The sequence below is a fragment of the Fulmarus glacialis genome, unplaced genomic scaffold (assembly GCF_000690835.1).
Source record: "Fulmarus glacialis isolate BGI_N327 unplaced genomic scaffold, ASM69083v1 scaffold18243, whole genome shotgun sequence".
Classification (NCBI taxonomy): domain Eukaryota; kingdom Metazoa; phylum Chordata; class Aves; order Procellariiformes; family Procellariidae; genus Fulmarus; species Fulmarus glacialis.
In genome coordinates this window covers 1-17,662 of record NW_009202488.1, presented here as the reverse complement: position 1 = coordinate 17,662, position 17,662 = coordinate 1, and the positions used below count along the sequence as shown (strand labels likewise).

At 39.0% G+C, this 17,662-nt stretch overlaps 1 protein-coding gene across 1 annotated transcript; it reads right to left on the bottom strand.

Annotated features, from left to right (window-relative positions):
* Positions 1-419: 419 nt before the first annotated feature.
* On the bottom strand, positions 420-17,455 carry LOC104074258 (serine/threonine-protein kinase 31-like; the record flags this gene model as incomplete). Its single annotated transcript, XM_009574319.1, has 10 exons — positions 17,428-17,455; positions 17,286-17,338; positions 15,731-15,829; positions 14,668-14,742; positions 13,762-13,920; positions 11,720-12,075; positions 9,609-9,789; positions 7,450-7,565; positions 6,467-6,626; positions 420-542 (listed from the first exon to the last, which is right to left on the bottom strand). Coding segments are annotated over exons 1-10 (1,350 nt in total), but the record flags the coding sequence as incomplete, so codon positions are not given.
* Between the last annotated feature and the right edge of the window lie 207 nt (positions 17,456-17,662).

Here is a 17,662-nt window from a genome sequence, read left to right as displayed (position 1 = left end):
TACACAGCCATCTTAACACAAAGGGCTAGGAAAGTGTATAATCCAACCACAAAATCCACTGCCACAATTTGCATAACTGCATTGACTTTTTAATTGTAGGTTCTCTTATTAACACCTGCCTTCTGTGCTTTGTGAAGTCTTGTTAGTCACCAAACACAGTACCATAAGAGAAAAGCTGCTGCTCAAATCCAGGATCTAGATAATAATTCGTCCCTAGAAACAAAACATCTAGGAGACCAGGATCACAAGTAACAGTGAGAACTACAGGTGCCAGATGTACAACTTAACTCAGAAGTGTTATCTAAAGCTTCATCTGCTGCTGTTGAGGTCTCCGACTATAAAACGTTTAACATTTAAGAAACACTCTCTACAGGTTCTCAGTGTTTCAGAATCAATACTGACAAAAGCAACTTCCTTACCTGTAATGTTCTTGAGCGGCCAGAGAGGGGCAGTTGATCCACTTCCAAAATTAATTCTTCCGCTGCTGAATACAAGTTCTGCTGCACCTCATCCCTCTTGGTAATCAATTCATCTCTTTCATCCTATGCAGAAGGAAAAGCAAGTCAGCAACTCACACCCAAACGCCACATACACAATGTGGAAAGTGATACAAAAAAGCGTTAATCCCTGCGAAGTGTGACTAGTACAATACATGCCTGACTAGGAATGAGTGAAAAAGCAAATTTTGTTTTGTTTTTAATCTCTACTCCTACAACATGACCACTTTGCACAAATACAGCATCCTTTACAGTGTAAAAATATGACTACATTATCAGAAAACTAAAGAAACAGTTTCTGCATGACTGTCGATAACAGTGGGAGTCCTAACTGCCACTGTAAACTTCAAATGTCCTAGCTGTCCTACAGTTTTTTACTGTATTGCAGAAATTAGGATTTAGATTATCCACACTTCCATAAATGCTAAATTACAGCCACAAAGTCAGATTGCAAAAGATTTCTTCTCTTTATTGGAGAAGAATACTCTAGAATCAAAAAAATTCTTTTACCAATTTTTTCCTTGCCTTCTAGCAGGAAAGACAGGTGACCTGTAAACTCCCTGCTGATTAAGATTATTAAGATCATTAAAGATCATTATACTAAAGATAATTTTCTAGAAACAAAAACAAAAGTTTCCCTTGGATGACTGGCAGGATTAGTTCTGCTAATGGGAGAGGAACCCCAGAAAAGGTACCTAACAGACTCACCAAAACCCAACCTTTCAAAATGGATGAAGCAAGTTACTCAGAAGCATGTTTGCAGTGTTCTTTTCACAGTGGTTTAACACAACATGCCCACAGAAATGTGAAAATATATATGAACATGGAAGACCAAACTACAGCTTTACAGACCTGCTGTGAAGATTTGCTATTCCCTTCTACATACATCTCCAAAAATTAAAGAGTAAGTAAAACGACTCAAGCAGCGGTCTTTTTTTATGCCACTGACTTTCAGATAGACACAAAAAAAAAAAAAAAAAAAATCTTGGAAAGTCTAGTGGGGAAGGCAATTAGTAAAGAAACAGAAAACAACAGAAGAGTTAACCATGGCACTAATACCAGTTTCACACGGAGCCAAAAAACAGTCAAATGAACACTCCTACTAACAAGCAATATATAATATAAATATATCTGTAATATAAATATGTATACACAAATACAGGTTCTCAGAGCTTTTAAATTCAGTTTATCCAGTGAAAGCTTAGAAGTTGACTTAATCAGGAGTTTGTAAGTATCCATGGAAGACAGATGAGAAACCTTTTGCCTGTAACAGACAAGGGCAGAATGAGATCCAATGGTTGGAAATTGAACGATGGACAAACTCCAACTAAAACCAGAAACCCAAGTTGCAGTATACACTGCTTTAAAACTTAGATTAGCATTGAACAGATGTTGCAATTCAGCCAGACATTAGTAGGCTGGATAATAAATACAAGTGGATTAAGTTCTACTATAGAAAGTGAACACAATGTATTGCTTCAGCACTTAAAAACATGAAATAACAACAACAAAAGAAAGATTTAATAGGCACTTCTGCACTTTTTGGGCATCTCTGGTGACCAAAAGCACACACAATTTTTACAGCCTTCCTGCTGTTTTTCCTGCATAAGACAGGAGCTAGTTTGTAACAGAATACTGTAATGCACTGCATGAAGTGTTCTTTATGACAAGGGGTTCTTATTCCTTTTTAAGACAAGATTTCTGCAGAATATTACTTCAAAAACTAGAGCAATAGACACTTAACATAGTAGAAGATTCAACCAGGCAACCAAACTCCAATTAATACCAGTTCAAGCACTAGAGTAAATTCAACAGTCTACACATGACTAAATGACAATCCAGGAACTCAACAGGTGGCTTGGGAGCCACAGGACAAGTCTCCTTCCAATGTCTGCCATTTAATTGGGTACACGTGACAGTTCAACGCCTGTTGAGTAACAGTAACTTCAGAGAGCATTAAGTACACAGGCAGTATTTTAATAGTCTGCTTTACAAAGATGTAAACTCATCACAACAACAAACAGTAGAATTAAACTCCTTTGGAACAGACTAAAGGCTTCTCAAACTACAAAATTTATTTTATTTTGTGTCTGGTCCATCTTACACCTCTCAAGAAAAAAAAACAACCCACAAAACACCAACTCCAAAAACAACCCCACACAACCAACCACCAGACTCAGTCATACCAAATGCCAAGCTAGCTTACTATCTTGTTTCGGATAACTATAGAAACACTTATGAAAGTCCATAAAAAGAGGATATATATAGTGCAATCACCTCATCAATGCAGTCTTGCTTTAATGTGATTTAATGACCTCATAAGCAAGAGAAAAAAATAAATCCCCCTCCACAGATAAGTTCTAATCCATTTTTAGAGCCTATTTCTACTTTTGGCCCCAGTTTTTGGCTCCCTTTAGTTCAAGTGACTACTTCGCAGTATATGGAATAGCTAAAACTAGCTCTGGCATCAGCATCCTCATTAAACGGCTCTATTGATCCCACCCTCCCCCACTTTCCTTTTTTTTAAATGAGCAACTGAATAGTTCCCCTTTTTTAAACATTGGCATGATTATTTTTTCATCCTTTCCACAAAAAATGCTGAATATGTACACTACAGTCTCCAATAAGTTTCTAAATTGAAATCATAAATTAAGCAACACATCCATAAAACACTACAATGTCTGAAAAGTCAGAATTTGTATTACATCCTATTACTATGAGTATCTGCCTACATTGCTTTCAGGGGAACTTCTAATTATCCCTGGTTTTTCATCTGTAAAGCTGCCATCCTCTCAGTTACGTTTCATAGGGGAGCTGGTTAAGTGATCAGCACCACTACCTTCCTATTTGGACACAGAATTTGCATCAAATTCTATGATTAGTTTTGAATATATGTTTAAGCATTTCCACTCCAGCAGAACCATCTTTATTATTTTCACACACACCATGCCCCAGTACTACCTCAGTTCACTAATTTTTTTTTTATGTTTCTAAGACATATGTTACATAAATACCTTATTAAGAACAAATGCTCCTGTCGCCCACCTTCATTTTTGGGACAGTATCTAGGAGAGACCCAGTTAAACCAGCATAAACCAACTAAGAAAGCATAGACAATGAAAACTGAAATAATACCATTTACTCTGCACTCAAATTTCATTGGGTTTACCGACGCCTGTGATATTTGTTTAAGATGCATTAGGTTTCCCCCAAAGCAAGACAAGATGTTCACTCACAAGAGCTTACAAACAAATAAGGCTTGTGACAGTGAGAGAGGGCATCTGCACTCCAGGGAGGTTAAAGGAAGAGCACATCGCTTAGGCAACTGAATAGCAAGATTTAACTTAGTAAAACCATTTTTGACAGCTAGGTTGACAGATTAAGCAAACAGAGTCTGCTATAGTTTAATAGCCAGCTATTTCATCCATCTGTTTGGGTTCACTGGGCTTCCTGTACACTGGATTTACATGTGCCTCATTTTAACTGAGCAAGAAACACAGTTAGTGACATCAACATACTTGGCTGCACTATCAAAAACATTTGTTAGCCTACCTACAGTCAGTATAATTTAAGCAGGGATGACACGCAGAATAACAAGCACACCCTTTTACTGTGTGCATCCTGGACATTTCTTGTATTTGAAAATACAGTAGTCAAGATTCTGTGGCATGTTACAGCACATAAAATAGATCTTTAAAAATCAAAATGATTCTCAGGAAAAAAAAAGAACAAATTTAAGTCACTACACTGCGCATTAAAACAGGACAGCCTTTGCGGTACCATAGCTCTAGCATGATGCAACCAAAACCCTTGTTCTGTACCCTTCACTTACCAAAGTCTTCAAAATACTTAAGACAAATACCGCAAGAGCTTTGAGATGTCCTGCTTCCAGCTGCTACCAATTCATCTTGAAAACTAAATTAATTCTTCAGGGAGCTCTACACTTCCACACACATTCCCACTTGCGTACCCTTTGCAGCTCTCAGGCACTGTGGGGGATACCCAACATCTACTTTTCTTTATTTTCCCCTGTTTAAAATATTGGTGACACTACCAAGACAACTTCCCCTCTTCAGGTAGCAGGAATTTTTTTTTTACAACGGAGTGCTCTTGAAAAGTCGTAAGATTTCATGCCACCATTCATTTACACCTTAGCTTAGGCAACCAGGAACAATGTCGGGGGGGCGAGGGGGGAGGGGGGGTGAAGGGGTGTGGCCCAGGGAGATACTGTTGATTTCTGAACAAAACTAGTTTTCAAGCCACGTGTGAGGCCACACCTTGTCAACACAAAACAGAGGGCTACACAAACACATGTGGAGCTATCAGAAACAGCATAGTGCTGTAAGCTCATTTCAGCAGTATTTCAAATATTTTGGTAGTGTAACGCACTACAACGCATCATGCAGACGACTTCATTGTTAGCCATTCACAACTGAAACGGGTGACAATGTCCAGATTAACATATTCCAACAAATTAGTCCATCAGAAATACCTCAAGCACTGTTCAAGAATGAAACCTCTTTTCATTATGTTTCTCATGGAAGAATGCTGCTTGCTGGGGTTGGCAACTCAAAAAAAAAAAAACAAACCTCAAAAACAACCCACACACACTGCCACCTGAATGACACCAAAGCAACCATCTCCTCTATTGACTAAACACTTTGAGACTCCCCAGTCACACCACTGTATCTGCATCTGTCCTAACTCTTCTCCACGTTGAGAGTTCTTTCTCCCTCTATCCCCAGCTCAACTGAATCAAAGCAAAACTGGACGAGGGGGGCGAAAACAAGTTTTAAGACAGCTTTACTTTACTTGTCTGCTGTTGTTCACCAAGGCTTAGGGACCTGCTTGAGCTCAACCATCCCATGTAATCTCCAGAAGATTTAAACTGCTACTATTTCACATGGGATCAGGAATTCACCCAAGGAAAGCTTGTGCAATTGACTCCCTAAGCAGCCCTGGTTCCTGGGTACCTCGCAGCCTAGCTACTCTTCTACACATTGCTCCCCTATACAAGATGCAACAAAAAAATGTCATCTGCTTATTAACACTTATCTTAATACTTTAAAGTTTAAACATTTGACTTTCTTTTGTTTACTGAAGACTACTTCTTTCCACCTACAGCAATCAAATGTATGCCATGCCATAAATGTTTTAATACTTTTCCCTGCACAAGCAACAGCAGAACTTACTTGGGTTGTCCTCATGGCTCATTATTTTCTAGTCCATTTCATGAGTTGTTAAATTCAGTGTAATACAGCAATACTTCTTAAGCAAACATGTTTAAAATGTTTTAGGTTATACTTGAAAATAATCACAACACATCTGCTGTTATTCTCCCAGATGCACAACCTCCACCCTTTCCTGCCTTGCCACAACGCCTGCTACAGACGGGGGAACCCTCCTGTTCCCAAAAGTAGCATCGCCGCACACGAGAGACGCAGTACATAACCATCCTTATCAACACAGCCATGCCTACGTACCCAGGCAGGCTTTTTCAGAACTGCGGTTGCAGAGAAGTTGCACTAGATGGCAACTTTCCTCTATACAAGTCCATCTTCTCATACAACCGCATTTGCATACCGCTCTCCCTACGCCTCCCCATACGAGGGAAGCATATACTAAGTAGTGGCATGCTGCTTTAACAAAAGGTTTTGAAGACAGACACTGCAGCTGCGCAGCTGAAGCGGTTTCTATTGCAGAACAGAAAACTTTTAGCTACCATGTTCTGATTTCCTTATACTTCTCTACAAAATCAAGAGCTTCGATAGGTCTAGGTTTAACACCAAAAAATAACACTCCACAAATACATCAGTTGTGGCAAAGGTAGCAAAGCCTCTGACGTTATCTAGCAAAGGACAGATGTTTCCATGCTGTGCTCATGCTATCCAGCTACACTTATAAGACTAAAATACTTTGTCAATAGCTGTTAAATTATAGCTCTTGAGAAAAAAATAATTCCAACCTACCACATTTCTGCATAACTGAAGCCCTTCTTGAGCCAAGTTATACTCTGTCCAAATCTTCTGCAATTTTTCCAAGGAACACGGAACAGTGAGACATTCTTCTGTAACTACTTTTATGGCTTGTGAGAGCTGCTCCCCGAAACAACTGTTCTTATTCGTGTGCCTAAGTTATAAGAAGGAAACAACATTTTACCAGGTTTTTTTTTCCCAGAACTTAAGCAGTTTAAAAATCAATGCTATTCAGACCCCCTGAACATGCGAATTTTGAGATAGCACCTGCCATGCTAATAACCTAATTTCTTTCAAAAGGTAGCAGCAGCAATTTGTCTCATTCAGCTGTTAAATCTTTTTTTAAGGAAGGAAGAAGGACCAAGAATATATTCATTATACCTCAGTATTGACGAGGCTGTACATGGAAATTCACTCATGCTTTTAATTTCCCTTTTGTCCTATTTCCTCCCTTGGTATTTTTTTTACTCATCTTCCACGACCACATACACCAATATATATATATCCCTTCTTAAAGGAGCTGATGGTCATTTCTATATCAAGTCTTCTTCCCACTGCAGTTTTGTCTCTTCTTTTAAAACTAGAAGGGTAATTTGGGCTACCCAAACAGATACACCTCTCACAGCAATACAGATACCCAAGGAACTCTGACTACCCAGATACTTTTAACAACTAGCTACATTCACTAATTAGCCTCTTCCTTGAAGATGGAATTGAAAGCTCTGCTTGCAACAGCTATGGTAAAGGAACAGAAGTGAACCTAAGCCATCTGAGAAGCAGGCAACACAAATGCCAATGTGAACTTCCAAAAAGCTCAGGTTTCAGCCTTGCGTTGTGAAATGCTCCCCTCTGTATACAACACTACATTTTTCTTAGAAAATGAACAAAACAAAACTTTTGGGAAACAAAAAAGCATGCATGACTTCAAGAGAGAAACAGGGCAATGATAAATAGCACTATTCTAGAAAAATACATACCTAACTTCTTTCAGTGCCTTCACCTTAGCAGCCAAACTTCTCATTTTCATTCCAATATAAGTACGTAGGGTTTCCTCAAAACTTTCAGCAATTTTCCTGGATGAGTCCTTCTCTCTCTGAATTATTTATCATTTTTGGAGCAGTGTTTCAACAAAGAGAGGTAAAGATTGATCAACAGTCACAACAGTCAGCCAGGGTTACTAACATGCAGACCATAATTTAGACTTTTGAAAACTAGAGATAAACACACACATGCCTGCACACACATACACATACACACACAAAGCTGGCCCTCTTCAAAACACTAACGAAATGCCTAGAAAGACATACAAACCAATGAGAATAATTTTATTTTCTTTAACAGCTTCTTAAAGGTTAATGGTTCATTTCCTTCCTCTCATTTCAGTAGTGACGTGTTCAAGCGTATTTCTTCAATTATTCCCTGTTTGCTAGAAAGTCTTCAGGGAACATGGAATTTTTTTCTTTCCTTGCTGAAAAGAAAATGGGTAGGAAAAATTCCTACCCATTAGTTCAGGGAAATCAAATCCAGGACCTCATTAAACTCCTTACTCTCATCGCTACCACACCTTAGCATGGTACAGCAAAATAAGAACTCTCGCTGTATGTACAACCATCCTGACCTTCCTACAAGGAATATTCTTAAGACAAAATAAGGAATATTCTTGACCCAAAAAAAGCCCCCACACCACATCAGGCTATATTCCTCAAGGGGCAACCTAAATTTAAAAGCTCTTGCTCTCATACCACAGAGATGCTTTTATAAATCCCACTTTAGGTAATGAAACACAGTCTTTAAAATTTATTAGCCTTTCAGACTCACTACATATTATATTTAAAAAAACAAAAACACCAACGAATAAAAAAACAAACATAAAACCATTTAAATAGTTTTATATTTGCAGATAAGCATCCAAAATCTCATGACTGCAGGGTGTTTTTTCCAAGTACCCCTCAAAGCCACCATCACATATCACCCTTCTAGAACAAATCATTGCCTACCATATTGTTTTTAGCAGGGAGCAAATATTTTCTTACTTAAAATAATATCCACAACATCTTCTTTTAAAGCAGTTTACTCGCATTCAACACAAAAAAGTAATTAAAATTTGTAGAATACAGTTTAAAAAAAAAAAATCATCAGACTATAGATAAGAAATGCTTCTAAGAATTCCTTGCATTCAAGTATTTTTTCTTAGCTGCAGACATATAGTCTGTTGCTTGTTAATTTAGTTTGCATAGGAGGGCACAAACATCCTATCTTCCGTTGATGGAGAATGTGTGCAATGATAGGTTAGTATAGGCAAAAACACAGGTGTTCTAGGTAGAGGTAACTGAGTAGCAAAGCTAGTTATGGGTAGTTTTACTCCACAAGAAAGAAAAAGGAAACAGCTGTGTGCAGGTTCAGGTTTGGGGTGTCAAAGGGATTTACACAATGGCAGATTTTCCTTTTGTATTTGTAGAGATAAGATTTGCACAACATTTTTCTGAATTCATGCAAACATAACATCCTGTCACACAATTTCTTCTTACTACTGCTGTTTATCACACTTAAAACCATTCACAGCATTTTTAAGCCTATCAGTAACTATTACTAAGGACTGTGCTTCTCAGATAGTGCTAGGAACTGCCCCTGGAAAGAAACATAAGCATCTTTTCTATTAAGCAGCAATTAAGGAAATAATCATTTTTATCCAGTTCTAAAATTCCACAGCTGCTATGATTCTGTGATACTCAGGAATTTTCAGCCCAACACACAGAAAACTGTTCTTCCTCTAAGTGAGGAAAAAAAAAAAAAAGGCAAGGATTACATCCTTACACACAAAGCACGTTTTTAATCACAAAGTGCAAAACTCCACGTTCAAACTGAACATCTACATCCAAACCAGCAGCTGCATCAAGCGTGGTGGCAGGCCAATACATACACCAAGGGAAGCTAGGATCCAACCTGGACTGCAAAACGCGTGCTGACACACATTGACAGCATCTCCCTACACCAGGGCAAGACAAGACTTCACTCGACCAGTTTAATCCTTCTGTATTCCAAACAACAGTGCACAGCAGAACTGCAGTACGATGAAACCATAAGACAGAGGCATTGTCAGGAACACTCGCAATGAGGAGAGAAGCATCCTCTTCGCATTTCCACATACCTGAAGTTCACGTTTCAGCTGTAGAACCTTCAGTTCTAGTTCCTTCTGCCTCTGCAAGAGATTTACATTCTCCCTTCTGAGAACTTCTTTCTCTTCGGACAGCTTCTGATCTGGTCTTATTTGCGCCAAGCTGGTGTCTGGCGCTGAGGTAGAAGCTAGCATTTTTTCCCTTTTAAAAATTAATTAAGAGGAATTAATTACCAAAAAAAAAAAAAAAAGAAAGAAAAACAACAAAACACAATGTGCATTCTTTCATGCTATTGCAATTTCAGTAATGACTATAGAACATCCCATCAAAAACACTACAGAAGCACCTAGACAATCATGCTTTACTTCTTCAGAATTTGTACCCCTCTCCACGCTAGTCTCTACAAAGACTGTTACACAATACCGAGGGAAAAAAACCACATCATTTGAAAACAACCCTTTATATGTTTTCACAGTCACTAACTCAAAAGTCTTTCCAATCTGAAAAACATCTTACGATACCCCACTGCAGACCCAGAAAAGTCAAGGTCCATTGTAACTCAAATATACTGTCTACTAAGTAAGTCAATGCACTTTAAGGTTAGTGTTTTGGATCTATACCCTAAGAGTTATTTTTATAACGAAGAATGATGTGAAGCCATCTGTCTCAGAGTACTGTGACAGTACTGTACAGTACCAAAGCTCCACTAGACTCCACATCAACTTCATCCTCACTTGCGTGGCTTTGGTTACATCCTAGCTTCTTTCTTTCTCAATTTCCTTCGCAGGCATACCACCCCAAAAATGCCTGCGATGTGCAAGAAGTTAAAAGACACCAGAACATACAGAAATGGAAAAGAGAATCTGCTCAAGCCAGTCAGGATAGCTTTGTACACAAAAGTATCTCAACACTGCACGCCACAAAGAAAAAAAAAAAAAAACAAAAGGCTCTTTCTTCTTTACAATCAGATTCAGAGCATATCTGTAACTCAGAAAACTGGGCAGATCACAGTATCAAAATAATTCAGGATGAGGCATTTTACTACAAATTTAGACTTTTTTGAAGAGCACCTCATTTCATATTAGTATTTGTTAGCAGCATAGACTTGCCTAAATGATCTAATTGTAAAACAGATTTGGATACCACGCTGGTGTGTGGAAGGGCGTGCCCTCAGGTGATTCATTACAATGTTTGAGAAGCTCAAATTATGGAACATTAGCAAATTCTAAACAAGTTTTTTTGTAGAACATTACTTCTTACACCATCTCAACTTTCTGAATGCCAAGTACCATCTTTCCCACCCACAAAATTTTTTCTCAGCAGCCTGTTGCCATGGCAATCCTAGCAACTGTAGGACAAGTCTGTTTCAAAAGATTTCTGACAACAACTGCAACTGCCAATTACCACCACCTCTTGTCAATGTAATTACAAGTTGCAGAGACACTGTTATCCCCTAAAGCTTGCTTCAAACTGTGATTGCTGGCTTTATTTCTTATAAGCACACATTGTTACATTCCTACACAAATAAATCACCAAAATATGTTTGTCCTGCTAGGTAAATGTACTTTTACATTCCACATTTGTGTCCAGTGAGTTTTTAATAGCGTTAAATAAAGAGGGGATAGCTACAAAAAGTCTTGAGGACAAGCCTATAGAAATTACACAGATGCTAAAACGAACATCATTTTACTGCCGATCACTGCAAAATCTGCTAGAGGCCTGGTGTCCTGCAACCTTCACTTTCAACTAAGCTTTCCGGCATCTTCTCCTCTGCTTACCAGCTGCTACCCCTTCCTTCTTTTTCAAAATCTTGCATTAAGATACATAAGAACAGTCTGTCTCTGGAAATCAAACGAGGAAGAGCAAGCTATCCAACCAGCAACAACACTAATGAACAGTTTTCTACAGATTAATGTCCTAATTCCCACTACCACAGCATGCACACACACACAGACTCACATATACTTCCCTTCCATTGAGTATCAGTATTACTTGATTCTGGAAAGACAGAAATTGAGCTTTGTATTTTAGATACGCGCTTCCCCTTCCATCTTCTCATATACCCACATCCCAGCAACTAAGCTAATCAGATCACTCATACAAAGTTTTCTATGACATCCCACTGCCTTACTTTGGGGCGAACGTTCGGTTTCCAGTAGAATTCTGATTCCTTGCGCTGGCAACTACTTGGTCAAAGCGCCCTCTTGGGATGCTGTACAGCGCGCGATCAGACCTGTTTACCCACAGCGGAACTGAAACTTTTATCTTCTGATGTTGGTTTTGCATGACATCTACTTTTCTCTCTTCCACATCTTTAGTGTTTCCTGGAGATGTGCATTTTTCAGCAAACCCTGCCTTGGCCACCTCTTCTCCAACATCTATTTTTTCATATTCTGCCTGGGCAATAATGGTACCATCTTCGTGCTTGGCTTTGTGACGTATTTTTATTTCTTTTTCGAAAACTAGGCTGCTCAAGAACTTCTTCCCCTGTAAAATAAAAATACAATGAAGTTGTGTACTGGACACTCTGAATACTTTTAGCAGAAATCAGCCATCTAAGAAAAAGAGAAGACATGTTTAAGACCAAAATCCAAAGAGCTGCACAGGTAAAGCTTATGTTTAACACATTTATTCTGAAACTATGCTGTATCTGTACAGTTACAACTGTACCTGATCTAATCACTGTCAATGCCAGACTGGACTTCAACACCAATAGTTCTCCCTCAATGTTCAGCTTTGAAGAATTCAGTATCATTTGTAAGTGACAGACGTCCAAAGTCCCATCAACTCTCAACAGAAGTTGGCAACCAGGTTATCCAAGTCTTTTAGAGGATACTAGACCAACTATTTAACAGTATTATACAAAATAAAATGAAAAAAATATTTTAAATATTACATTGTTTAACAGCCTTTCAGTAAGTGGCCCAGAAGTTGAAATAGAACATAGCAACAAATGAATTATTATGTGCACCTACCTTACGGAAATCTACCTTACTGAAACTACTCATTTAGAAATTGGGAAATGCCAAAATTGGCAGCTATCAGTTTCATCAGTAAAATCAAAGAAAAACAGCTTTGAAAGTCTGGGGAATGCACTCAAGATCTTCACAAGACATCTGGGAGAAAGTTATCTTTTATTAACAGGGTTTTTCCTTTTTGCCCCGCTTCTGAAAACAAGCTGGTTTTGCTGAAAATTAAGAATGGAAGGGGTGGGGGCAGGAAAGCTACACAGAGGAAGCAAGTAAAGCTTTACCTCAAGCAACAAGAACTGTTTAAAAAAAAAAAAAACACACCACCACACACAAACAAAACAAAAGCCCAGGGGACTGAGAACAGAGATTTTCACCTGTCTTAAGTAATCACATTAAGCAATGTCAATAGGAGCACGGGGACAAGACCATACACGAGGGGTCTCAGGATCTCCTCCAAATGATAGAGGGATACGACAAGGGAAGCAGGACAGCTGCTTCTGCCCCCTCCTCCTCCAGCAACTGCTGCTCCCAGGCCACCGACTGGTGAAGCACAGGCAGTGCCAGTGACAAGCCTTGGAGAAGCATGCCATCAAGACTGTAAGTGGTGTCCCAGAAAGGGAAACCGCCACTAGTAAAACTCGACCAACGGTCACCAGTGCCACTCAAGAGGGCTGAAAGCTTTTACCAGTCCTGCTGGCATCAGCTCCCAAGCCTTTCACGTTCATTGCTGGCCCGGGATGACAGGGTTCCTACTACCACTCACAATCACCTGCTATTCTCTCTCCTGACCGAAAGTTTGTACAGTATCCAGGCACACGGCATTCAAGCAGCTCACAGACGTAAGTGACTTTATCACAGGTTCTGTGACCAAGGGAAGTCAGGTCCCTCTGAAGGGAGAGAAACAGAGGTACTTCGTTTCCTCAGCGCCAGAAAGAACTCGGGTCAGTCAGAAATAGACCTGAGGCTCTGAAAATGGCAAAAGCATACTCTAAAAAGCATGTCCCAGCACAACCTGAACAATTTGTGACAAAACCATTTTAGTTTCTAGAGTACGTTCAGGGCAACAGATCAGACAGTCCTTCCCAGCATGCCCTGCCTTCACAGCTAAACATCCAGCTCTTAGAAGACTCCTCCTGTGCTGGTATTCGGCAGCATCTGTTACAGATCCCATCATCTAAATGCTTCAAAATACATTACTCACCTGGTCAAACATGTTTAAGTTCTGATCAGTTGGTATCTGCAGTCCCCAGAGCCTGTACTTCTTGGCAGCACTCGGACATTGCAAGTTTGGTGGAATTTCAACTATGTCTGACCTGTTCAGAACCTCAGAATTTCCATAGTCAATGTACAATACCTGACACTGCAACAATAATATAAAATATAAATCAGCATAGGTTACATAAACCTCCTACAGAAATATGCGCTGACAGCTACTAGAATATAAGCATTTTAACACACGTCCATGTTGCAGAGATCGGAGTCTCCCCTACTAAGCCTAGACACCCTTCAGAGGAAGGAACCGAGTTAGAGAAATCTCTTATGTTGGCACCTGTCTAAAAGCCTAGTGACAAAACTTTAAGTAACAAAACAGATCTTTGCTGGCAATTTCTTTTTTCTCTAAGGGCTACAATTAAAAAGCAATATAGAAGACTTTCTTCAATGGATAGATATGCAGTCTAATGTTTCCATGCCAACCAGCCTGCCTAGAAATTCTCATTTTAAATAGGAACTACTAGCCTTCTGTATCAGTCACGTAATGCCAATTAACAACTCTCTCAGGTCATTTGCATGAGTGCTAACATGTCACACGAAGGCTGCCATTTTCACCACTCAGAAGTTTTGAAACTAAATTACATTGCTTAACCACATTAACTACCATTCACGAATCTCTTCAACAAGAGATACAAACGGCATTTCGCAATTATGTCATGTCTTGCCAATCTTTTCATCAGCATTTTTCAAAATTACAGGTCACTTGAATTTGTGTCCCACATGTATATTCGCTGTTTTTAAATGCATTCACACAGCAAGTTTCAAAAAAAGGATTTCTATCATCCTACATGTAGAACTGATATATGAATAAAGACTTTAAAAAAATGGTTCCTGCCTTTTCATTGTTGATCACTTGCTGTACCATACATCTGTACCAACATCTATCTTCAGAAAAACAGCCACCATAAATCTGGAAATTAGGGAAAAAAAGATCAAGAATAGCATTCTGAAAATGTAAGCATACCTCAAAATGGTATTTGTAATACATTACAAATATTATTTTCACACTCTCCTATAATTATCCCAACAGCAGTATGAAAACAAAGTAATGATTTTGATATCCTATCTCTCATAACAATATATGCTAATGCTTCGAAAACATAATCCTCTACTCCAAAAACAATAGCTCAAAGAAAATTTTGCAACTAGAAAAACACTAACATTTTACACAGCAGTCTCCCACGGCTTTTCTGTTATGTGTTGCTACAACACTTTATTGACTCTGATGGCTTAGTAAGCCTGACAAAGGAACAGGCCAGTCACACCACAAACATGCTGGGTTTGCTGTTGGTGCATTTTTTTCCTTTTCAAGAGGAATGTAGAATGTCATTTACCTGCACACACAAACAGTTCAGACAAATCGTTTTATTTAAACCTTACTCTGCAATAAGCCACCAGTAGTTCACACACAAAAATGAAAGTTGCCATCACTCTTTGTATGCTTGTCATAGAACTGCTATTAAATATGTCCTTGTTATCTTCTTAAGAGTACTTTGTCCAGCGCATTTAACATTACAGGTTTTTGTAAGATCTTCCACACTTCTTGAGATGGAGCAAAGAATCACTTCTCTAAAAAAGCATTACTCTCTTGTTAAAGACAACCCATGATGTATACTGGACAACAAAAGAGAATTCAGCATTCTGTATATTACCTTCTTGTAGTATTTCCTGAGTGTTTAAAAAAAAAAGCTATGGTTGCATAATTGAACCGAATCTGAAGCGCAGAAAGATTTAAATTTGCTCACACAAAATAAGCCAGCAGTTCTTAAAGAGATCTTAAGAGAATATAACCCACAGCATAATCAAAGATCAAGAAAATACCTAAGAAATGGTTGCATAGAATTAAGGCTTTTACATCCAGGTGAAACACAAACTCCACATATACACAACCTACTTACCTTACTAAAATCAGGTTTGCCAAAAACTGCATTAGCCCGAGGACAAGCTTCTGCCAGCGCACAACTTAATTTCAAGAGGTCATTACATCTACTGACATTCTAAGAAGTGTGGAGAGAGGGTACGAGTTATTAACTGTCACTTTTAATAGATGCTTGATGGCTTGTAACAGCCAGAAATTAAATCAAAACAGTTTCACTGCTGTTGAGACAAGTAATGCCCCACCTTAAGCTTTCAATCTTCATGATTTTAGTAGCATTTGTAAGCCTGCTCTCATTTTCTTCCAAAAATTAATGAAACAGATCAGGGGCAGGTAATGTACCCCAGAGAAATAGTTTGCAACGAACATTTTCAGCAGTTTAATTACCAGCTTCTGCAAGCAGTATGCAGATCTTACTTATCAATCCTTCCTCACAAATTAGTATGTATTTGGCATTCTTTTTCTTTCTCTCTTTAATACAAGGAGACAACAGCTCTGGCATACCCCTTGTTCTCTTTACATGCAAGACTTGGGGTTTGGTTTGGCTGAGAGAAGCAGAGTATTTCCAGTTACAACTTGGTATCTGAACTACCATAAAACTGGGTCAATTCCAGTAACATGGCAATTATTAGACAACATTCTACTCTAATTCAAAGGAAAGGATCCAGAGCTCAGAGCAGGAAGGAAAACACTAGTGCAACTTAACATTTTGTTAACCTTAGAAGTACACTCCTAACTTTTGTACCTACAATTTTAAAAACACTGTAACTGAATCTCAGAATGCCAGGTAAGAACCTAAAGGAGAATTACCTATGACTATTACATCTAAAAATCCCTTTATTAGATGAAGCTATTCCATAAACAGAATGAGTAATGTTTGGTCCCCCTCCCCCAATTCCTATTAGGTACATGGCAAGCAGCATTACCTCCTCCAACTGGCTCAAAGCTACACAGGTGATGACTAATATACCCACACCAATTAGCCAGCAGACCAAATAGAAAAGGCAAGCTTTGGTACTCCTGGATTTTCCCCCTCTCCCTGCTGCACCCCCCACATTAATGAAAACTACTCATTGTTTTGTGTTTTTTTACTTTTCCTTACTCCCACCGTCCAACATCCTCCTGCCCATCTAAGAAGACTTGAAAGGACCTAGCATCTTCGAACCACCTCCATATCAAGCTTCATTGAAACTGCCCCAGACGCTCAGCTGCTAGAGGGTAGGGGATCCACCCCCAGCAGGGCTCCAACTGCCTCCTACAGTATTCATCAGTCAACAGCAAGTATTCTAATCCTCAATTTTTTTTTTTTTTTTTGGCATAGGGTCTACCAAATATTCAAGAAAACCCAGCTAAAATTCAAGTGGATGGATGAACAATTCCTTTTGACATTTTAGAAAAGAATAACTGATTTCAGTTTAAAAGGGCACAACAATACTTGCAATTCTGAAATCCAAACTAACTTTTTTTCCCCAACATCAAGTGCTATCATTTATTCTCACTTCTACAGAAACTTGAGGGGGGTGGGGGGAGATAAGATTAAACACCTCAGTTAAAATCAAATAGTTCTCTGAATTCACCTGTGCCCAAAATGTTACAGCATCTTCAACGTGGCAGCCCACAACATCTTCAACTTGAGGGAGGGGAAAGAAAAAAAAAAAATTATTCTCAAGTGTAAGATTACGTGTGTGTTTGTTTGTTTGAAAAACCACCTCACATTACCTTTGTCATGCTCTGAGTCTCCATCCATGATAACGGATTCTGAAACATTACAAGGTATATCTATAGTTAAAAGATAAATTAAGGTATTCTTCCAGAGGCCCGTGGCGCGAGGAAGTACACGCACCCGCCTCGCAGGCCCACGCGACTTGCCCCTGCCCTGAACACTTCACGGGTTCGCTGCTCAGTGGGCTCCCGCTCTCCTACCGCCTCACCCCCACGCTTCCCCTCGGCCCTT